This window comes from Sturnus vulgaris, chromosome 10 (assembly GCF_052056855.1).
Source record: "Sturnus vulgaris isolate bStuVul1 chromosome 10, bStuVul1.hap1, whole genome shotgun sequence".
In the NCBI taxonomy this organism is placed as follows: Eukaryota; Metazoa; Chordata; class Aves; order Passeriformes; family Sturnidae; genus Sturnus; species Sturnus vulgaris.
Window position 1 is genome coordinate 3,784,860 of NC_142252.1, and position 19,585 is coordinate 3,804,444.

At 52.1% G+C, this 19,585-nt stretch overlaps 3 protein-coding genes across 8 annotated transcripts; 2 read left to right on the forward strand and 1 right to left on the reverse strand.

The window, feature by feature from the left end:
* Window positions 1-216: 216 nt before the first annotated feature.
* KLHL30 (kelch like family member 30) lies at window positions 217-3,755 on the forward strand. 2 transcript variants are annotated; one of them, XM_014870353.2, is made up of 7 exons: window positions 217-1,152; window positions 1,229-1,394; window positions 1,581-1,667; window positions 1,873-2,028; window positions 2,124-2,312; window positions 2,896-3,003; window positions 3,320-3,458. In XM_014870353.2, exons 1-6 carry the CDS (start codon window positions 379-381, stop codon window positions 2,952-2,954), a joined length of 1,431 nt encoding a protein of 476 aa, XP_014725839.2. In that variant the 5' UTR covers window positions 217-378; the 3' UTR covers window positions 2,955-3,003; window positions 3,320-3,458. The 2 variants fall into 2 exon arrangements, with proteins under 2 accessions (XP_014725839.2, XP_014725837.2); XM_014870351.2 differs by having other exon boundaries at window positions 234-1,152; window positions 2,858-3,003; window positions 3,320-3,755.
* A 173-nt stretch (window positions 3,756-3,928) lies between these two features.
* On the forward strand, window positions 3,929-5,728 carry ERFE (erythroferrone). 2 transcript variants are annotated; one of them, XM_014870324.2, is made up of 6 exons: window positions 3,931-4,283; window positions 4,415-4,584; window positions 4,677-4,785; window positions 4,861-4,951; window positions 5,055-5,133; window positions 5,422-5,728. In XM_014870324.2, the coding sequence occupies exons 1-6, from the start codon at window positions 3,974-3,976 to the stop codon at window positions 5,518-5,520; spliced, it is 858 nt and encodes a 285-aa protein (XP_014725810.2). In that variant the 5' UTR covers window positions 3,931-3,973; the 3' UTR covers window positions 5,521-5,728. The 2 variants fall into 2 exon arrangements, with proteins under 2 accessions (XP_088026682.1, XP_014725810.2); XM_088170556.1 differs by lacking the exon at window positions 4,415-4,584 and having other exon boundaries at window positions 3,929-4,283; window positions 4,621-4,785.
* Window positions 5,729-8,657: 2,929 nt separating this feature from the next.
* ILKAP (ILK associated serine/threonine phosphatase) lies at window positions 8,658-19,563 on the reverse strand. Of its 4 annotated transcripts, none has more exons than XM_014870355.2 (12): window positions 19,421-19,563; window positions 18,762-18,827; window positions 18,310-18,366; window positions 17,302-17,430; window positions 16,314-16,440; window positions 15,403-15,509; window positions 14,839-14,932; window positions 13,608-13,695; window positions 12,268-12,389; window positions 10,460-10,579; window positions 9,100-9,181; window positions 8,658-8,924 (listed from the first exon to the last, which is right to left on the reverse strand). In XM_014870355.2, exons 1-12 carry the CDS (start codon window positions 19,461-19,463, stop codon window positions 8,784-8,786), a joined length of 1,176 nt encoding a protein of 391 aa, XP_014725841.1. In that variant the 5' UTR covers window positions 19,464-19,563; the 3' UTR covers window positions 8,658-8,783. The 4 variants fall into 4 exon arrangements, with proteins under 4 accessions (XP_014725841.1, XP_088026689.1, XP_088026690.1 ...); XM_088170563.1 differs by having other exon boundaries at window positions 16,314-16,439; window positions 17,333-17,430; window positions 19,320-19,478; XM_088170564.1 differs by lacking the exon at window positions 18,762-18,827 and having other exon boundaries at window positions 19,421-19,553.
* Between the last annotated feature and the right edge of the window lie 22 nt (window positions 19,564-19,585).

Genomic DNA, 19,585 nt, shown 5'->3' on the forward strand with positions numbered 1-19,585 from the left:
GCGGCGTGTCCCTGCCCAGCGCCGGGACCGCGCTCCCTTCCCTCCCGCGGGCCGGCCGGGCTGGGGAGCAGTGGTGAGAGCGGGAGCGACCGCGCCGAGAGGGCTCAAATCACCCCGAGAATCATCCCCAAAAAGCCGGTCGCCACCCCGGCAGGGCAGCTGCGGCGTGGTGAGGAGAAAACACGGCCACCGTGGGAGGGGGGCTGTGGGAAGAGCTTGTGCAGCCGCTGCTGTCCATGACTCGGGCGCTGGGAAGGCGGGAGGGTGTCGCGGCAGGGGGAGAGGGAGACACCGTCGCCTTTTCCTAGCAGGGGCACCCTCGCCTCCCGCTGTTCGGGCACTGCCCGCCTGCCAGGCCCTACGGCCATCCCTGGCACCATGGTGAGGAACATGGACGACTTTGACTTCTGCCTGCCTTCGCACGCCCAGGGCGTGCTGGAGGGGCTGCAGCAGTTCCGCAGCAATCCCAAACTGGCCGACGTGACGCTGGTGGCGGGTGGGCGGGAGTTTCCCTGCCACCGGGGCATCCTGGCCCTCTGCAGCCACTACTTCTATGCCATGTTCTCCGGTGACTTTGCTGAGAGCATCGCAGCACGGGTGGAGCTAAAGGAAGTAGACCCCGGTGCGCTGGAGATGCTGCTTGATTTTGCCTACACGGGAAAGGTTACCATCAACCAGGGCAACGTGGAGGGGCTGATGAGGACCTCCAGCCAGCTCCACTTCCCTGCTATCCAGAAGGTCTGCAGCCGCTACCTCCGGCAGCAGATGGACGCCACCAACTGCCTAGGTATCTGTGAGTTTGGTGAGAGCCACGGCTGCCCTGAGGTCTCCTCCAAGGCCTGGTCTTTCTTGCAGGAGAACTTTGAAGCTGTCTCTCTTCAGGAGGAGTTCCTCCAGCTCTCCAAGGAGAGGTTGGCTGTCTACCTCTCCAATGACCAGCTGCAGGTGCAAGAGGAGAGGAGCCTGGTTGAGGCTGTACTGCGCTGGGTACGCCACGACCCAGGATCCCGAGCCCAGTTCCTGCCGGAGCTGCTGGAGCTGACCCACCTTGTCTCGCTGCCTGACCAGTACCTGCAGAATCTCCTTGCCACTGAGCCTCTTGTTCGTGACTCAGATGCCAGCAAGGCCCTCGTCTCCCGATCCCGCACCATGGTGGGTACCCCCTTCCCCTAAATGCTCTGAGCCAGGAAGGAGGAGCCTGATGGCCCTGCCCTGGCCTCTTCATCAGGGGAAGAGTGGCACCGGTGCCCTGAAGAACCCCCCAACCCCACCACAAAAGCTAGAGGAGGTGCTGGTGGTTGTTGGTGGTCGTGTGCTGGAGGATGAAGATGAGGAGAGGGGGCTGGAAATGCCAGCTGCCACCAGGAACTTTGCCTTCTACAACCCCAAAAGCAGTAGGTGCCTCCCAGTTCCTCCTCCTCCCTTCACATTAATTGACCATGTCTACCCCAAAGCTATCTCTTGTCAAACTAGTGTCAGTTTGGAGAGACACTAGTTGGGTTGGGATGGGCTTGAAACGGGTGGCTTAAAAAGTGCCATCACTGGCTGTGGGGTCATTGCTTGGCTCTACTGGGTTCCAGGGCGATGGATGGCTCTGCCTGACTTCCCTGATTACAACAAATGGGGCTTTTCCTTAGTGGCTCTGAACAACGATGTGTACGTCACAGGTCAGTGCCAGGGCTGCTGGTGCAGGGTGGGGGATGGAGGACAGGGGACAATGATACGAACACGAGGCACTGGTGTGGGGCCAGCGGCTCCTCTCTGGGCAAAATCCTCTCTGTACTCTGCTTGGGCAAAACTGGCCACTGGCAAGGAATACCCAGGGACAGCTGCACTTGGAGAGGGTGGCCCATCTGACCTGTCTCTCTCTAGGTGGCTCCCGGGGGTCGCAGAATGACACATGGTCAACGACACAGGCCTGGTGCTTCTGCCCCAGGGATGGTGTGTGGAAGCCCATCGCTTCCATGCTGAGAGCCCGGACAAACCACACCAGTGCTGTCCTCAATGGGGAGATCTATGTGATTGGGGGTAAGGCTGTGAACACCCTATGGGTGCTGCTGGGGTGGGGGTCCATGGGTGCCCCAGAGCAGCAGGGTGGCTGCAGTGTCCTGTCACCCTTGCAGGGACAACAGTGGATGTGGTGGAGGTGGAGCGCTATGACCCGTACAACAAGAGCTGGTGTGCCATCAGCCCAGCCCCCAAGTACGTGAGCAATTTTGCAGCTGCCAGCTGCTTGGGCAAACTCTACCTGGTGGGCTCCTGTGCTGTCAAGTACAACGCACTCACTCTGCAGTGCTACAACCCTGTTCAAGGTAAGAGCTGACCCTGCTGCCACACCCCACCTGTGTTGTCCCTGGGAAAGGTACTGAGGGGGATCCTCAGGCAGGTGACCCCCCCTGGACTGCCAGGCATGGTCCTGTGGGATGTGAGCAGGTGATGACAGGGTGTGGTGATGGCTAACACAGGGCCCAGGAGCCCCAGGAGTGTGGCTGTTAGCAGCATGGACCTGAGTCACAGATGTCTGACAGCCTAGACCTGAGCTTTGGTGGAGTGGAATCTCTGAGGCATTGGGGTGGGGGAGGCTGCCTGCCTTAGGAAGAAACTAACACCCTGTGACAATGCCATCTCCTCAAGGAGACTCTTTCCCATCCCAGAACACCACTACAAACCATGTCCCCACCCTCCACCATTTTTTATGCAAGACCATAGACTGGGATGGGGACTGGGGGTGCCAGTCTGCCTGTCTGGTCTGCATCCTCCCTTTCAAATTCCCCCTGAAATAGCAGTGCTTTTTTCAGCTACTGGCAGCTGCACCGAGCCAAGGGTGGGATGCACTGCTAATGACTGCTCCTTGCAGATCTGTGGAGTGTGATCACATCTCCCTTCATCCCCAAGTACCTCTCAGCCCCACGCTGTGCCACTCTGCGCGGGCTCATCTACCTCATCGGGGATAACACCAAGAAGGTCCACGTGTACAACCCAGAGGCCAACATCTGGCAGAAGGTGGGATGTGGGACCAGGCACGATCAGCCTCCCAGAGATATGGGGATGGTGCTCCCAGCTGCTTCCCCTCAGTGCCAGCACCCCCTCTCCCTTCTACCAACTCATCCCTTAGTTCTATTGATACCTGCAGAGCTGAGGGTGCCCCATTCCTTCCTCCCCTGCTCTCCATCACACACGCACAAGGCACCAGAGGCCCCCAAACCCCACAGAAAGAAAAGATGGGTAGGGAAACACATCTAGTGGGTCACTGTCCTCTGTGGTGGGAGTAGGAGGTCACCAAGGGGTCCCTGCACATCTCACCCTGTCCCTCACACAGGTGCAGCTCCTGCACACACTTCATGAGAACGGTGGGATGGTGGCCCTGGGTGACCGGCTCTTTGTCACTGGTGGCCACTGGAAGGGTATGGATGGGGACTACCGAGTAGAAATGGAGGTGTATGACTGCACCAAGGATCTCTGGACGTGTGAGGGCTCCCTGCCCTGTCTCTGGCTCTTCCACAGCTCCTCCTCCATCTTCATGGACACCTCCAAGTGGACAGAACCTTTCCAGGGTGACCATGGGTGGTAGGAGAGCCTCAGTGATGCCTGCCACCCTATGCATCCATGCTTCCTTTTTTCTTGCTGCCTGTTCTGGCAGACTGCCGAGTGAGAGGTGGAAAGCCCTGTGCCAGGCTGGCTGGGGCACCAGGAGCATGTTCTCTCCCACCACTGCAGGGAAAAGGCTCTTCCTTATAAACATGCTTTGATTAATGCTCTCTTCGTTTGTGGGTTTGTGGTTTTAAAATAACCTTTTCCTCTCTCCAAAAACCACCTAAAAGTTTTCGAAGCGTTAAAACCACGGGGGGCTGAGGAGCCCCCGGCGCAGGGCGGGCATCTGCCGAGGTTGTACCGGCGGGGAGGTCCCCGCGCCCCGAGGGCAGAGCCCAGCAGCGAGGCGGGGCCGGGCGGCGCTCCCGGCAGCGGCGGCGGAATGCGGCTGCCGGAGCTGTGCCTGGCGCTCCTCTACGCCGCCGGCACCGCCACCGAACCCCCGCGGGCAGCCCGGGAGCGGCCGCTGGCCCCGGGAGCAGCCGTGGGACGTGGGGTGCCCGGGGCGGCCCGCGTGGACCCCCGGCAGGCGTGGATGCTGCTGGCCGGGAGCCCCGATCGGGGCCGCAGCAGGACCGGGGCTCACACGGCACCAGCGGGCGCCGGCTCTCCGGGAAAATCAAACTCGGCTGCCCCGGCCTCCCCCACGATGCCGGAGGAGCTGCTGAGGGAGCTGCAGCTCCTGCTCAGAGGTACCGGGGTGGGGGACCCAGGGTGGGAGCTGTGGGGACAGCAGGACAAGGCAAAGCAGGGCTGGGCAGCAGAGCCAAGAAAAGTGAAGGTTCCCTTCCTAATGTCAAACTCCGGTGGGGTTTGGGGTCAGGCATGGCAAAGATGTGCAGGACAGCTGGGGAAGGGTGTAAGGAGGAAAGCAGCAAAGGCAGCCCCGAGGCCGGGGCCCAGCATCGTGTGGAAGCAGCTTTCCATTGCCAAACGTCTGAAGACATTGCTGTGGAGCAGAAGATGTGGCAAGAGCTGGGCTTGTTCTACATTGTAAGTGCCCAGCCTGCCCCTTTTCCCTGTCTGCAGGGCACCTGCCCTGGCACAGAGACTCCTTCTCTAACTCCAGCCATTCCCTATCCCAGCCTGAGAGGGAAGGCATGTTCCACCGTGGCCCAGGGCTGAACCTGACCAGCGGGCAGTACACAGCCCCCATTGCAGGATACTACGCCTTCACCACCACGCTGCACATTGGTGAGCCCTCCCCTCAGACAGCCCCAGGGCCCTGCAGGGGCAGACCGGGATGGCTCAGCCTCTGCTCTGTCACAGCGCGCAGGGAGCCGCGGAGGAAGGGGCAGGGATGGCGACAGAGCCGCCTGCGGGTGCTGATCTGTGTGCAGTCCCGCTGCCAGCACAACAGGTATGGCAGGGTAAGGCCAGGGACCCTGGGAGGGGGAAGCAGTCCAGCAGCCCTGGGAAAGGTGGGACCTGCTCCCCCCACCACTATCCTCCCTCTTCTGCAGCCATTTGGAGACTGTATCTCGGCTGGAGAGCAGCAGTGACCTCTTCACAATCTCTGTCATGGGCACCCTGTACCTGCAGGTTAGTGCTGCCAGCTCCACTGGTGACAGCACCGGGCATCAGCTCTCTTCTCAGGTGACCTCCAAGCCCCAAACACAGTCAGGGCAGAGCTCTGCTAGGGCACTATAGCAGACTGTGACTGGGCTGCCCTAAAGGCCTGTGCTGCTCTTTTCCCAGAAGGAAGGGTAGGGGCAGCTCCTCCAGCTCTTGGTTGCTGTGTGCAGGGAGAGCTCTCTCCTTGGCTCTGCCAGGCCATGCCTGGTGCCCAGGGGAGGTGCCCTGGCCCTGCTAATCCCTCTCTCCCCCCAGGCTGGGCAGTATGCCTCTGTTTTCGTGGACAACACGGCAGGCTCTCCCCTCACAGTTCGAAGTGGCTCCGATTTCAGTGCTGTTCTGCTGGGAGTGTGAAGAGGCACCATACTGAACCTGTGCCAGGAGCAGCCAGACCCTTCCCTCTGCCAGCCACCATCCCCTGCTCAGCACCAAGCCTAAAGAAGACATTTGCTCATGCAAGAGCTGCAGTCTGGTCCAATACTGCTCGTGCTGCAGAACCAGCTGAAGATGGACAAAAGATAATTAAGGAGATTATGATAATAATAAAGCAGCCTGATCAGGACCCAAAGGCATTCACTTTTATCTAAAGGCTAGGCCTAGAAGTTTATCTTGGAAAACACTGGTGACAGTGGCAGCAGATGGCTGCATTCTCCCTAAGGCTCCACTCCCATCATGCCTGGTACAACCCCCCACGTGTCCATTTTTGCCCTTAGTGGACTTCCTTTCCCTGCCCAGACTTAGTCTCAGCAGCCCAGGCCAGATTCTCTATTGCTTTAGCTGCCCTGCAGTGTATAAGCAGAGAAGGTTTGCTGGCAGGAGCCAACATCCTTTGCACTGATCACCAAAGCAAAGTCCCAACAGTGCCACACATTTGATCAAAGGCAATTGCTGTCCCGTGAGTTTCCAGAGCAGGCACTCCCTGCCCGTGGCCCAGGGCCTGGCCGTGTGCAGCACAGATACACTCCGTGCTCGGGCTGCGATAGCTGCTCAGCTGAGGATGGCCACGGGCCTACGTGACCAAGGCAGGGCTGCAGGAGAAGCACCAGGAAGGCAGCGTTTGATTTCCTAGTAGCACTGAGTACTGGGCAAGTGGTGCCAGCAACACTGCAAGATAGCCTGAGCTGTACCCAGCCCCACCTTCTCCCAGGAGTGTCCCCGGCCCTGCCTGCCCTTCCCACATCTCCTCAAGGAGCCGGTGAAGGAGGTGTTAATGGAGCAATTTATGAGTAGGGTGTTTGGGTCTGGGGAGGAGGGGGACAGTCTCAATGCTGACTTCTCCCAAAGCAAAGAGAACTTGTCTCTGAGAGTCATGTTGTGCTTCACCTCCAGCTGATCAGCAACCTCCTGGCAAAGCTCCTGCCCAACCACAGAATTTGGCCATGGCAGCACCTCCCAGTCCCCACACACCAAGAGCCAAGGCAGCCTGGCTCTGATCAGCTGCCTCTCTTCCTACTACACACACCTGAGAAGGCAGAGAAAGACTCAGTGTCTGGAAGCAGAACTTGCCCGGCTGTGAGCTGTCCTGTGGAGATGAGATACCAAGAGCCCAATGCACTTGATCACAAAACTCAAAAAGCTGATTAAGTCAGAAGTACTCAAAGGGTAATTCAAGTGTTAGAAGGGGACAGAAGCTCTGTCAGCCCCATGGGAGAGAACTGCATGCAGAGCACTTGTGCATGGGCCACCCTGAAGTGAGTGGTCCCGGAGCTTTCCTCAGTAGCAGGATGCTGCTGAGCACTGAGGCAAGGAGAGTACTTTTTCAGGAAACTGTAGACCCTATCTTACCATGAAATTAAACCAAATGGTTTTTTACTTCTACTTCAGCTGAGGCTAAGCCTGCTTTTCTACCTGGCTGTCTACTCCCAAGCATGAGACCCGCTCCTTCCTTTTCCCCTTTACCATGAAAAATTGGCATTTTATGGTAATTAACTGTACCATAACACTCCATATTCTGATCCTAGCTGGAGCTGTGCTTTCAGAACTTTTCCTAAAAGGAAGAAAAGCAGTGTTGTAAGATTTGGGAGGGGGAAAGAAAAGAGTCAGAGAAGGACAAGCTAACATTCCTCTCACCAGCTCTTGCGCTGGAATTCAGAGTAGCCTCCTGGAAGGAGCCCCTGAGCTGGGACCATGGCTCAGCTCTTGCAGCATGACACAGTGCAAGAGGTGGAAAAAGGGGGAGCTGGGAAGGGAAAGCAAGTTCTCGTTCTGAAATTTGCCATCAGGGTTTCTTTTGCCACAAACAGAAGCAACTCCATGTTACTCTGCCTGGGCTCTCCAAATTTGCCTTTCAAGAGTAGAAAGAGCAGAGTGTGCTGCTAACAAAGGCATTCCCTCTCAGCTCATCCTGCACTGCAACCTTACATCAAAATACACAGAACAAGCTGGCAGAGGAGAAGCACTGCCCAGAAGCTGTGCCAGAGGGCCACTTCCTTCCTCGGTCCTGTGCAGGAGATGCAGAGAGTCAGTGTGCAGCAGGCTGCATTAGCTAACCCTCAGACTAAGCCCATGAAGTGTAACTGACTGCTGTTGGAGCAGAAATAGAAGTAAGATGGTCAAGCCACCTGTCCCAAACAGGATAGCCATCGTGCTCCAGCAAACAGCCCAGGAGCTGGGATCATCTCCCAAAGTTCCAGGGATACAGAAAACAGAAAGGAGTCAGGGAAGCCTGCACAAAGCAGTGGGCACCACCCAGCCCTTGGTCCCTTCCCCTGGGACTACAGCTCTGCTTCATCAGAGCAAGGAGGCAACCACAGTGCACACCCCTCAGCTCACCTCCCTCACTGCCCCTCTCACACACGGAGTGGAAACTGGAAACTTAACTGCTTAGGTAGCCCAATCTGTTTAGTGTTCATTCTGTCACTTGGTCTTAAGCCAAACCTTCTCTGGAAAACAGCACACTGACTGCAGCAACAGCTGGTAGAGGCACTGAGACAGGATGAGATACCAGACACTTATTAGTACCTAAAACCTGAGATGCCTTCTCCTCAGATAGCACAGACAAGCACAGAGCCTTCCTGCAGCTCAGCTGCCTGACAAGTCCATTTGCTGAAAACACTTTTACCACAAAACATCAGGAGCAAACTCCAGCTGCTTTTTTCATACCAACATTGTGGTAAAACTTCAACATGTTCTTCAAGCACAGCACAGGTATGCTGCAGCCCTGCAAGGGGTGTGTGTGTCCCTCAGCTGCAAGCAACCTTACAGCCCAGCTTCAGTGGAAGGATTTCCTACCCAGAGTGAAGAGGACAGCCCATCCCACATCCCAGGGTGGCCTAGAGTAGCTCAGTCTGCATGGTACAGCCTGTCAGGAGCTCCCACTGAGTCCTGGAACTCCAGACTCTGCCAGGGTCTTGCACAAATGGTGCAGAACTGTCCCATTTGAAAGAGCTGGCAGGGCTCATATCCCCAGGATGCCTCTTGCTAGCCCCTCTACCAAACGAATTGACTGTGTTTGCCAAGACACTCAACCCTACTACTAAGTGAGCTCAACCTAGTAGAAAAAAAACCATCTTTATTTACACTGAAGAGCATCCAGCAGGACCCACCCTCCCCCAGCCACACGTGCATGCACACAGACCTCTCCCTTCCCTTCCCTTCCATCCAGCACACCTCGTCCCTCAGTGCTCTATCCGGACCACCATGACGGTGACGTTGTCGGCCGAGCCTCGCTGCACTGCCTTGTTGGCCAGTCTGTTACAGGCAGCCTCATACCGAGCATCTGCTTCCAGCTTCCCTTCTCTCATCTGGATATTCTTATCCTGTTGGCACAAAGCAATTTGATTGCTCCCAGCAAAGGTAGGGACATTGTATTTTCCAAGCATTGGGAAGCAAAACAAATATAGACAGCCTAGGGAATAAGGGAGGATACTCTGGCCAAGTCCATTTCATGCCCTCTGCACTGACAAACCCAGCCCCACGCCACCTTCTCCTCACCTCCAGGCAGGACACAATGAAGTTCACAGCTTCTTCTGGTGTAAAGACTTTAAAGAGGCCATCACACGCTATCAGAATGAACCTGCAAATCAAGTGGAGACAGATTCCAAGGCTGAATTTTTGGCTCCCCAGCTACAGCAAAATCCCTCCAATTTATTTTACGAACATACATGCTCAGATCCAAAGGGAATACATGCTGTAAAAGCTCATCTGAAAACCCCTTGGGACCTACCATTCATGGCAATTCAAAATACAGGACAAAGAGCCAGGCAATTAATGTAAGACCTAGATCAGGACATGCTGGCTGTCCTACAATACTGGCAAGATCAATGGCAAGGTCAAATGATCTGTTGCTTCTCTAAGAACTGCTTCTTTCCTTTGAGTCCTTTTCATTAATGTATCTTCCCTGTAAAGCAGCTACTGCAAGGGAATAGAGAAACAAAGCTGAATCCCTCATGTACATCACTTTACATTTCTACACTCCTGAGGTATGTGGTAATTTAAATAAGCAAGTTCAAAAGAAAAGCACGTGACAACTGTGATCAGAAAACTCTGACACAAAATATTGCCACCGGCTGCAGAAGGTTGAGGAGACACAAATCCCAAGGCAAGCATCTCCCTTATGATGGGGAGACAGCCTGCTGTGCCCTTCCTGCCTGCACAGGGAATTATATTAACCAGGAGCTCTAAACAGAGTCACCAGGAGAAGGAAAATAACAACCAGTCTATAGAAGTGGTCAGTCTGCACATGCCTCTGAAGACATCAGTTCAGTGCCTGATACTCAAGAGTATCTGTAGAAATATTTTAGTGGATCACTTGATATGGAACTCTAATCCCAGAAAAAGCAGCAGTACTGGGTTACACTCTCACCTCTGAGAGTCTGCAGGGCTGACATGAAAGCTCACTGCAATTTGTTGTTGCCAATCATATAATGGAAAAGTATCTCAAATCTTCAAATATCAGAGCTGAATGCAAAAGTATTTATTTATGGGCACTACAGCTGCTAGAAACAACTCTTGGACAGAATGGAAATCCAAGAACTCAAGCCTTCAGTAACTGCTTGAACACTGGTTTGTGAACTTAATCAGAGCACAGAGGACATCTAAGGCTTGTGTATGCTATTGCTATGAGGCTGGTTCCTCCAAGAGGAGCCTCCAGAGTATCTTGGCAGAGCAGCAGCATTATCCCACTGTTCTGATAAGGAATGAAAGCAGAGAGACATTAGCAGTAAGAGCATTCTCTAATTCTGGAGGGATCAGTCTGAAGTGCCTTGGCTCTCATGACAGAGCAAACAGGGCTGTGCAGCTCCTGCTGAGCAGAGCTGGGACAGAGAGCCCCCCATGCTAGGGCACACTTTACCTGTCATTGTGTGTGAGTTGGCAGCGTTTGATATCTGGCACAGAGATAACACCACAGCGTTTGTACTGGCCATCCCCAATGGAGCGGGAAACCTCCAGCACTCCCAGCACTCTTCCATCCCTGCACAAGGAAAGAAAACACTGAGAGCCTCCCCCACGTGTGCATTTCACTGCACTGCCCGATGGGGACACAAATAATGACCCACTTCCCCAGCAAGTTCAAATCTTCCCTTCAAAGTCTCCTTCCTTTTCTGTACGTTTGTGCGAAGCTCTGGGAAACAAGTGAAGGGGAAGAGGAAATGAAGTCAGGAGACTTCAAGGCTGCTTTCTGTCACCCTGTCAAGTCCTGCTTAGTCTAGTAAACTGGGCAGTAAGAGTTATATGTGAGCTGAACTCCTGCTGGCATAGTTTGAATAGAGATAATTTTTTGGCAAGATATCCAGCAAACTGCTCTTCACTAGAAGCAGAGAGTGGCAGAGGCAAGAGGTCTGAGTCAGCAGCCCCTCCTGTCCCGTCTGAGGACACCAACCCCTACAGACTGGCTCAGCTGCAGACAGTTCCCAGGAGTGAGAAACAAGGCATGATCAGCTCCTGATCACTTGGCCTTTAGTAACCACTGACTGCAGCAAGCAGTTCTGTGAAACTTACATTACAACATCCATTAGGAAACACCTCTGGTTTGTTAAGCTTTTCTAATTAACCAAGCTCTCTAGAGAAACAGCTTCCCACACTTCACCTTTCCAACAATCAAACATATTCTCCCCAAAAAGGCTCTCCTGTGCCCTCTGGGAATACACAAAGCTCATTCATCTCATAGTCCAAGCAGCCCTGCTTTAGATAAAAGCAAGAAGCAAGGCATGTCACACAGAAGAGATCTGACGCTCACACACTTTGTGGCTTATCTCTTGGGCCCAAAATATTGAACTGCTAGCAGTGGGAGAGGCTCCCAGACAGTCAAGAGACCAGTTCTGAAAGGAGCTAGCAGACTGGGCCATCTCTGCCATGTGCAAAGAGAGATCAGTGCTAAGGGTAAGCACAGCATGTGCTCCCCAGAGATAAGGGGAACAAAGCACTCCAGACACGGCAGCAGAACAGAACTGAGCCCACCCCTCTCCACCCTGGGTGCATTTTGCCTCCACAGCCAGGAAGATACTTCACCTGCACTGAATCCTCTCTTTGTGAGGACACCACTAAATCAAGAAACACCCTTCAAAGAAGAGAGAACCTAGCCAAGGAAGTAAGACTCAGCTGTTGTGTTTGGCAGCAGCTCCCCAAACAGCCATGAACCCCTTTCTTGCACAGGAACACGAACATAATCACAATCTGGCTCCAGAAAACTCCTTCCTAATGCAGAGAGCCTCAGTGCATCAGCTAACCCCAGGGGAGAAACACCAACTGACATCGAGGGCTTTTTGTGCTCTCTCAAACCATGCCCCCACTCAGAGGACAAGGAGAGGAGTTATGCTGCAAGGAAATGAGTTATTTCAGCACCACAGTGTGCAGAAAGCAGTAACTTCTTCAACAATCCAATCCAGTTCCATAGGTCCAAATCAAGTTTAAGCAAGCCTACACTGGTATCCCACTGCCAGGCTTTCACACGGGTCCTGCATTGCAAGGCTCTGGGAACCATCAACCAACTCCAGTAACTGAATCCTTACAGGTCTCAGGCAGCACTGTGCTTCCCATAGGCAGCAAAACATTCTTTCAACTAGGATGCACACTGGGCTCAGGGAACTTCAAAACCTCAATATTCAGGTCCAAAATCAGGCTAGGGTTTGGATTAGCTCATCCACAGCTTCAGGCACTCACCTGACGTTTCCCCCAGCTTTCTGTATCCGCATCCGCTCCTCGTACTGGGTGGGGTTATGCTCCTTGCTGAGGCTTAAGGCTGTGTGCTTCTGACTCTCTTCATTGTAACGACACAGAATCGCCTGTGCTGACAAAAGACCATCATCAAACAACAACACAACTGCAGCAACTTCCTGAGAGAGAGCCCCAAACTGCAGTGAATGGTCCTGCATCAGGCCAGCGCTGTTTCTCAGGCCTCGTTCCTAGGCAGGATGCTGTTCAGTACTTCTATCAGTGATCTGGACGCAAGAGCTGAATGTACCAGTAGCAAGTTTACTGATGATACCACATTGGGAGTGCTGTGGAGTCTCTGGAGGGACAACAGGCCAAGAGAGGGATCTGTACAGATTCACCACTGGGCAGCACCAGTGGCACAGAATCACTAAATCCAAGTGCTGGATTCTGCACCAAGGCTGAATCAACGCTGAGCACGAGTGTAAGCTGGGAGAGGAGTGGCTGGGGAACAGCCCTGCTGGAAGGATCCAGGGGCTGGCTGGCAGCAGCTCAGTAGGAGCCATTGCCAGGAGGGCAAATGGCATCCTGGGGCCACCCAACACAGCGTGGCCAGCGGGCCAGGAGAGGGGAAGGTCTGGCTGTGCTCAGCACTGGGGCAGCCTCACCCAGAGGGCTCCAGCGTTGGAGATGATGGGAAGGTGCTGGAGTGTGTCCAGAAGAGGAGAACCACGCTGGGGCTGGGGCTGGGAGGTGTGAACTGGGAGGAGGCTGAGGACTTGGGTTTGTCTGGTTTGGAGAGGAGGCTGAGGGACAACCTTATCCCCCTGCAGCTCCCTGAGGAGGGGACATGGAGAGGGAAGAGCTGATCTCATGGGAATGCTGATCTCAAAGCAGGGCCAGAGGAGGTTCAGGATGGACATTAGGAAGGGTTTCTTTATAGAGCATATAATCAAATACTGCACCAGGCTTCCTGGAGAGGTGATGATACCCCAGACTGTCAGTGTTTAAGAGACATTTGAGCAATGGTGTAACTTCAGGGCAGCCCTGAACTGATCAAGGCAGTTGGACCAGAAGATTGTCATAGGTCCCTTCCAACTGAAATATTTCAAATATTCTCTTCTCGATACTGTGAGATATTTAGCACCATCAAGAGAGAGCTTTCACACACCATTGTTTCATACTATGAGAGAAAACACAGAAGTACTCTGTACCCACCCAAAACAATATGCTTTGTAGGAACAGTTGGGTAGCTCATGACAACACAGATATCCCAAACAAGCAAACAAACAACCCCACAAAGCTGTGGGCAGAATAAAGATGCCATCAGTGGTCTCCATTCTGCTTACCCGGCTGTCCCCGAGGTTGGCTATGTAGAGAATATTGTCAACAGCTAAGACACAAGTAGCTGTGGAGCCATCCTTCCACGCTGGCTTCCTGAAGGGAACAAAAATGAGATTACTAAAGGGGAAAACAACACTTAAGAAGTTAAATTATGGAGTGTTCTTGGAGTCTCAAAGAAGTGTCCTGTGCCAACACACAGCAATCAGGCAGCACAAGCAGCTGCCTGCTAGCAGCTCAGATTAGTGATAAACAGCAAACTGGACAAGGAGAGAGGGACTACACAGATTTCTGAATGCACAGCCAGTGCTCATCTGGTGTAAATTCTGCCCAACCACAGCTCCCTCACACTCAGCTCCCAGGAAACCTCACATGTGAGCAGAACAGGCTCAGTCCTGATGGCTGGGCTGATGGCTGCACAAAAGCTGTAGCATCACGAGCTAACCAGCACCCCACACTGCTTCTTGGGAAGCCTATTCTTTGCAGCAAAAGGAAGGCACAGACACTGCAGCACAAACGTCTTCTTTTTTGCTTGCATTTTCCCTTTCTTTCACAGTATCCTTGCCCCTCCCCCAGCTCAGCAGCACCACCACTCTCTCAGTTATTCTCCTCCTATTTCACTTCCTGTAGTTAAGCTTTTATTTCTAGAGCTCTAGGTAAAATGAGAAGCATTTCTTAGATTACAGCTACCAGACTAGTCCTGTCCACAAAAACCCTGGCTATGATGCCATTCTTCACTGAAACCAGCTTTGAGAGACTAATTTCTAGACATATTTCACCCAGATTTTGCTTACTCTGAAGGTGTGGCTGAATGAACATGATTGATTTAATTATCAATGCAGTGCTAGTGATCCTTTGTCATGCCTTTGCCATTGTGAAAGACTCCAGAAAGCATCTTCCTTTTGCCTGGTCAAACTTCTTGTTCTGATTAGGCTTAAAGAGACTGAGCCAGTTTGCAATTTACTTAAAATTGAAAATTTTCAGGGAATTAATTGCAGGATCAAATGCATCAACAGTCTCTCCATCTGTGATAGAGGTGTCATTGTGAAATAGTAACAGTAAAAATACCAAGCCACATGAGTGTAAAGGATTGGTAACAAAGTGACTGTATTTGAAATGAAATCTACATCTTCCCTAGTCCACATAAACCTTCCACAAGGAAGGTTTCCTCTGCTCTGCTCACAACTCAGACCTCAGAGAGGCACACAAAGAAATACAAATGAATACATCTGCACTTACTGGCTGGATGCCTGCTTTAGAAACTCCTCATCTGTGTGTTTGAAGGTGTCCAAAAGGCATCTCTTCACAGTTTTCTCCACGCTGGCTACCTCACCTGTCAGACAGAGAAAACAGCAACTAAGCTCCAAGTAAAACACACCTGATTTATCCTAGTCTGTCCCTTTGCTCTTCCAACATTCAGTCAGGCAGTGCATCTCCTGGACTCTGCAGAGCAGCTGGGGCACATCCTGGGCTTATCCTACCAGAAATCTATGCAGTAGGGTAGGTGGAGAGTTTATGACATCAACCTCTCCACTACACGAGTATTTTCACACTTGATGTGGCACTGCCAAAATTGGCAACAGCACACCTCACACTTGTTTAGCCAGTCACAATTGGCTATTTGCACCCTTGTGCCAAAAAGGCTTCCAGCCCTCTTCCCCAGGAGACACAACAGCCTGGCAAGCCCTCTGGGAATAAGGGATGGGTACTGTAGGACTACACCCAAACAGATCAGTTTCCCTATCCACTGCCAAGGCAGAAAAGGTGATGGTTGTCCTACAGCCCTTATTCCACTTCTCTCACCTTTAGGAAATTTCTTAATCAGGTTTTGGTGCAGATTCTGTGCTGCAAATTTTGAGGCTCGGACTCCCCCGTGGCCGTCAAAAACAGCGAAGTATGAGACACGTGTGCTGTGAGGGAACAAAAAGAAGCAGAAAGAGGCTAAGAAAGGCCATTAGCCAGGAAATGGCATCAAGTACATCCTCTCCATAATACCCTGCCCTGTGTCAGCCAAATTGAAAATCCTGCACTCCAAGGCACAAAAGGCAGCAGGTCTCTGTGCTCATATATTCAGTATTTACATGGTTTACATGTACCAGCACTGAGCTGAGAACTTTCTTGCAGTTTTCCACTCCTCAAAAATATGAAGGGCTAAAAGGTTTACAGACTTCAACTTGGCATAAAAGCAGATAAACATTTTACCTCAAGGACACTGCAACTCTCCTGCATTACAGACATAAGTCCAGCCAATCCTACAGTACCTTCCATGCCTAATATTGCTCTAACTATGCTACATACAGAAAACTTGGACCTGTCAGAACACAAACCCCTTGGGACAGTACTAGTTCAGAAGTTAAATCCAATATCAGGGTGATGCCTGAGAACATTCTTTTAATTTTATATACCCACTTACATTTGGGTAACAGAGGATCAACATCGAGTTAACAGGCCCTTGTAAAGTCAGTGACTGAATCCACTAAGCAGCCCTCAAAGGGAGGTTTTCGTACACACCAGCCCTGTGAATTGCCTGGGAACACAGCTAGCTGATGATTCACCCCAGCTCTCCCAATAACAAGCCCAAACCATGCACCAGGACAGGCAGACAAGGGTATCAGCTGTTCAAAGCAAAAAGGATCATCCCATGGCCTTAGCTGAAGCAAGCTGGAGCTCCCTCACCTCCAGGGTGGCTGTTCTGGCAGTTAGGGCCCACTTACATTTGGGAGGGCAGAGGCTGGCATTCCTCAGTGATGTCGTTTAAAATGACATGTGCATCCTGCATGTCTTCTCTCTCACCTTTTCTCTCTGCCACATAACCCTTCAGTCCAAGAATGCCCACTGATCCTAAAGGGGAACAAAGCAGACACATGCATGCAAATCAAACTCCTCTGTCTCCTCAGCTCAGGCTAAAAACCACTAAGTTCTCAGCTTTCAGAACCCTGTCCTGACAGTGCAGCCCTCGTCCTGCAACAAAACATCTGCAGCTAAACAGGACGTGTTTATTTTGTAACGTGAGTTTTTATTGTCCCCAAGGTCAGCAGCTCTAAAAGCAGCCTGCTCTCATTTTAGTAGGCAGCTGTAGCCAAGCAGGACTGCTGGGCATCTGACAGGACTCTTACCAAACAGGGGCAGGGGAAGCACAGGGCACTGAAACCGCAGATTAAGTAAAGCACAGCTTTAAGAAGTGCACTAAGGACAGGAAATCCAGGTCTGACGTCCCCAGGACATGTCCCTTCCTTTGTACCCTTGAACACATCTTACTCCCAAAGCTGCAACACAGCACACAGGCACTGAAGCCAAAGGCCCTGTATGTAACAAGCATGAATCTCCCTCTCTCTGGCATCCTTAGGAGCCAGCAGAGAGATTCGTGGATGTGGCAAAAGAAAGTGGTGTGGATCCAGTCTTACAGAGGTTCCAAACTCAATCCCCCTCTTGGCAGCACAAGCTCTTATCCTGCCAGTGCTGAGGTGCCTGCTGCTCAGCTCCTGCTGGTTCAGCAGGGACAGTAAGAAGGCCCAGGTAAAGGAGGAAGATGGAGTCAGGAAGCTTGAGGAGCTTCCACAGACCCCTGCAGCACTTTGTTTCCTACAAGAGGCTGAAAAGGCAAACAGACTGAAGAAACAAAGCTTAGCTTTGTTCTGGACTTACTCAGCCCAACGTCAAAAGTACAAATTGAGTACATTTGTTTTCAAACTGTCTGAAAACCTTTACAAACTTTCTTTTCCACAAGTTCTTCCCTGCCATTCTTCTCTTCCTCCTCCTCCTCCTCGGACTTTCTCTTCTGCCCTTTCTCTTGGCTCTCTGCTGATGAGACTTGCTTAGTAGCACTGGAGGCTGAAAGAAAGAAAAAATGCAGGTGGCTCAAGTGTTCCAGGACTGTTTTACTTGCATAAATTCAGCAGCAAGTCCTTTTATATCAAAGCACACTCAGGAGTGCAGGCTCACACACATACACAACATTAAGTGACCACAGTTATTACTGAACAATCCACATGTTTTATTCCTTAGCTACCAGGCTTTGTTTTGTGTGTTTTTTGTTGTTGTTGTTTTTCTGTTTTTGTTTTTTTTTTTTTCAGTTAATTGCTTGGGAAGTTAATGTTACAGGCTGGAACATTTCTACATTATTATTATTAATATTTTCCTCTATGATCTCTGCCCACAACAATACAAAGAAACTAACTTTATTACTCTGAATGTGCGTATTTCTTAGAGGGTTCAGAAGAAGGTTACCAATTAAAGCTAGCAAGCAAACCCTGATGCCAGAATTAGGGATTTCTCCTTCTGGAGATTTAGGCTCCTATGGGTGTAGTGAATTATCTCAGCCCTTCCCAGGTGACAGAAAGCACATGGCTGCCTTGCCAGAGCAGCAGGCTGGGTTTGAAGCCATTTTCAGCAAGGAATAAGACACAGCCCATGTCTACAGCAGAAAACAAGCCAGGGTAGTGGCTGCACCAGGGAACTTTCCCTTCCAAAGCAGGGAGCTTTCATACAGAGAACGAGGGTCCCCAAAAGACAGGAATATACTTCTGGTAACAGGCCTAATTTTAAGATTCAGAATCCTGAATTAAACAGCTGGGGCACAGATTGCTGTGACCAGTGTCAGCATATCTAGACTGGAGAAACAATCACCAGGGATCTTGCTATGTGTCCAACACAACAGGCTGCATCATGGGCTTTTCCCAGAGAGGGTTGATGAGGAACACAGCTCCTTACCTGGGTCACCACTGCTGGCTGGTGGGAGACCATCAAAGAGCAAAGAGCCTTCTTTTCCTGGAGCACAAGAAGAAGACAAAAATAACTAAACACCTTTGCTCTTTTTAGGGAATAATGCTTTGCTTATGTCTCTCCTTAGTTGAAGAAGTTATGTCTGTTTACCAAAGAGAGCCAAATTTCTACTTCCATTACTAGTCAGGCACATCCAGGCTTTGCATTTGTTCCAGAGAACATTTTAATGAAATGTTTTACAGAATATATGTGGAACATCTTTAACACCCTGGTTATAAAAAATCAAACAGGATGCAGCTGGTTTGCATACCAGCACTGATAACCCTACTGTCTTTCTTCTGTCTAACAAAGAACAGGATTTGCACACATTTCATCTGAAAGAGATGCTGATGCAGAAAACACAGAAAACCAAACTAATGGCAGGAACAGAGCACCCATACCTGAGTCAGCACTGCTGGATTGTGGGAGATCATCAAACAGCAGAGGCCCTTTTTGGGCACCTTTCCCTGCAAGGCACCAGGGCAGAGTAAGGAACCAGTGCACGCACTCCTGGGGGATGTTGTTCTGAAAGGACTGTGCACACCTCTTTACCACAGGTGTGGTAAACCAGGAGAGCCTTACTTCCATCTGTAATTTTAGCAGCTGCTACACAAGCAAAATAACCACCTGCCCGGGGCCGAGGTGAACTTTTGTCTTGAAAACAGATTTTTGGGTATTTCTGCTAGCAATCCACTAAGCTCGCATTGACATCCCTCAGCAGCACAGTGAGGGGAAAGGCTCCAACCTGGTCTAAACCGCAGGGAACTGCAACTCATACAGAACATGCAAAAGAACAGTATAAACTGCCACGGAGCGAGTCCCAGAGGAAAAGAAAACCACCAAACCCACCAAACCCGGCAATTTCTCCAGCAATTTTTAGCCCGACCCCTCACCCTCCCCCCTGCCCCTCAAGCTCCCTGTGGCGGCGGCCTGACAGTGCGCGGAGCCACGCTACCCACGGCCGAGCTGCAGCAGGCCCCGCAGCCCTTCAGGCGAGGCCGTGGGCCGGGGCCTGGCAGGCCTGAAGGACGGCGCGGACCCGAGCGCGTCGCGGCCTCACCCGCGGCGGCGCCGGGCTCGGGCAGGTCCCCGAACAGATCCATCGCCGCCGCTCGCTCCCGCCCGCCCCGGCGCCGGCCCAATCCGCACCGGCGGAGGGCCGGAAACGCGCCCGCGCCGCGGCGGCACCGGAAGGACTGCGCTGGCCCCGCCCATAAGGACACGT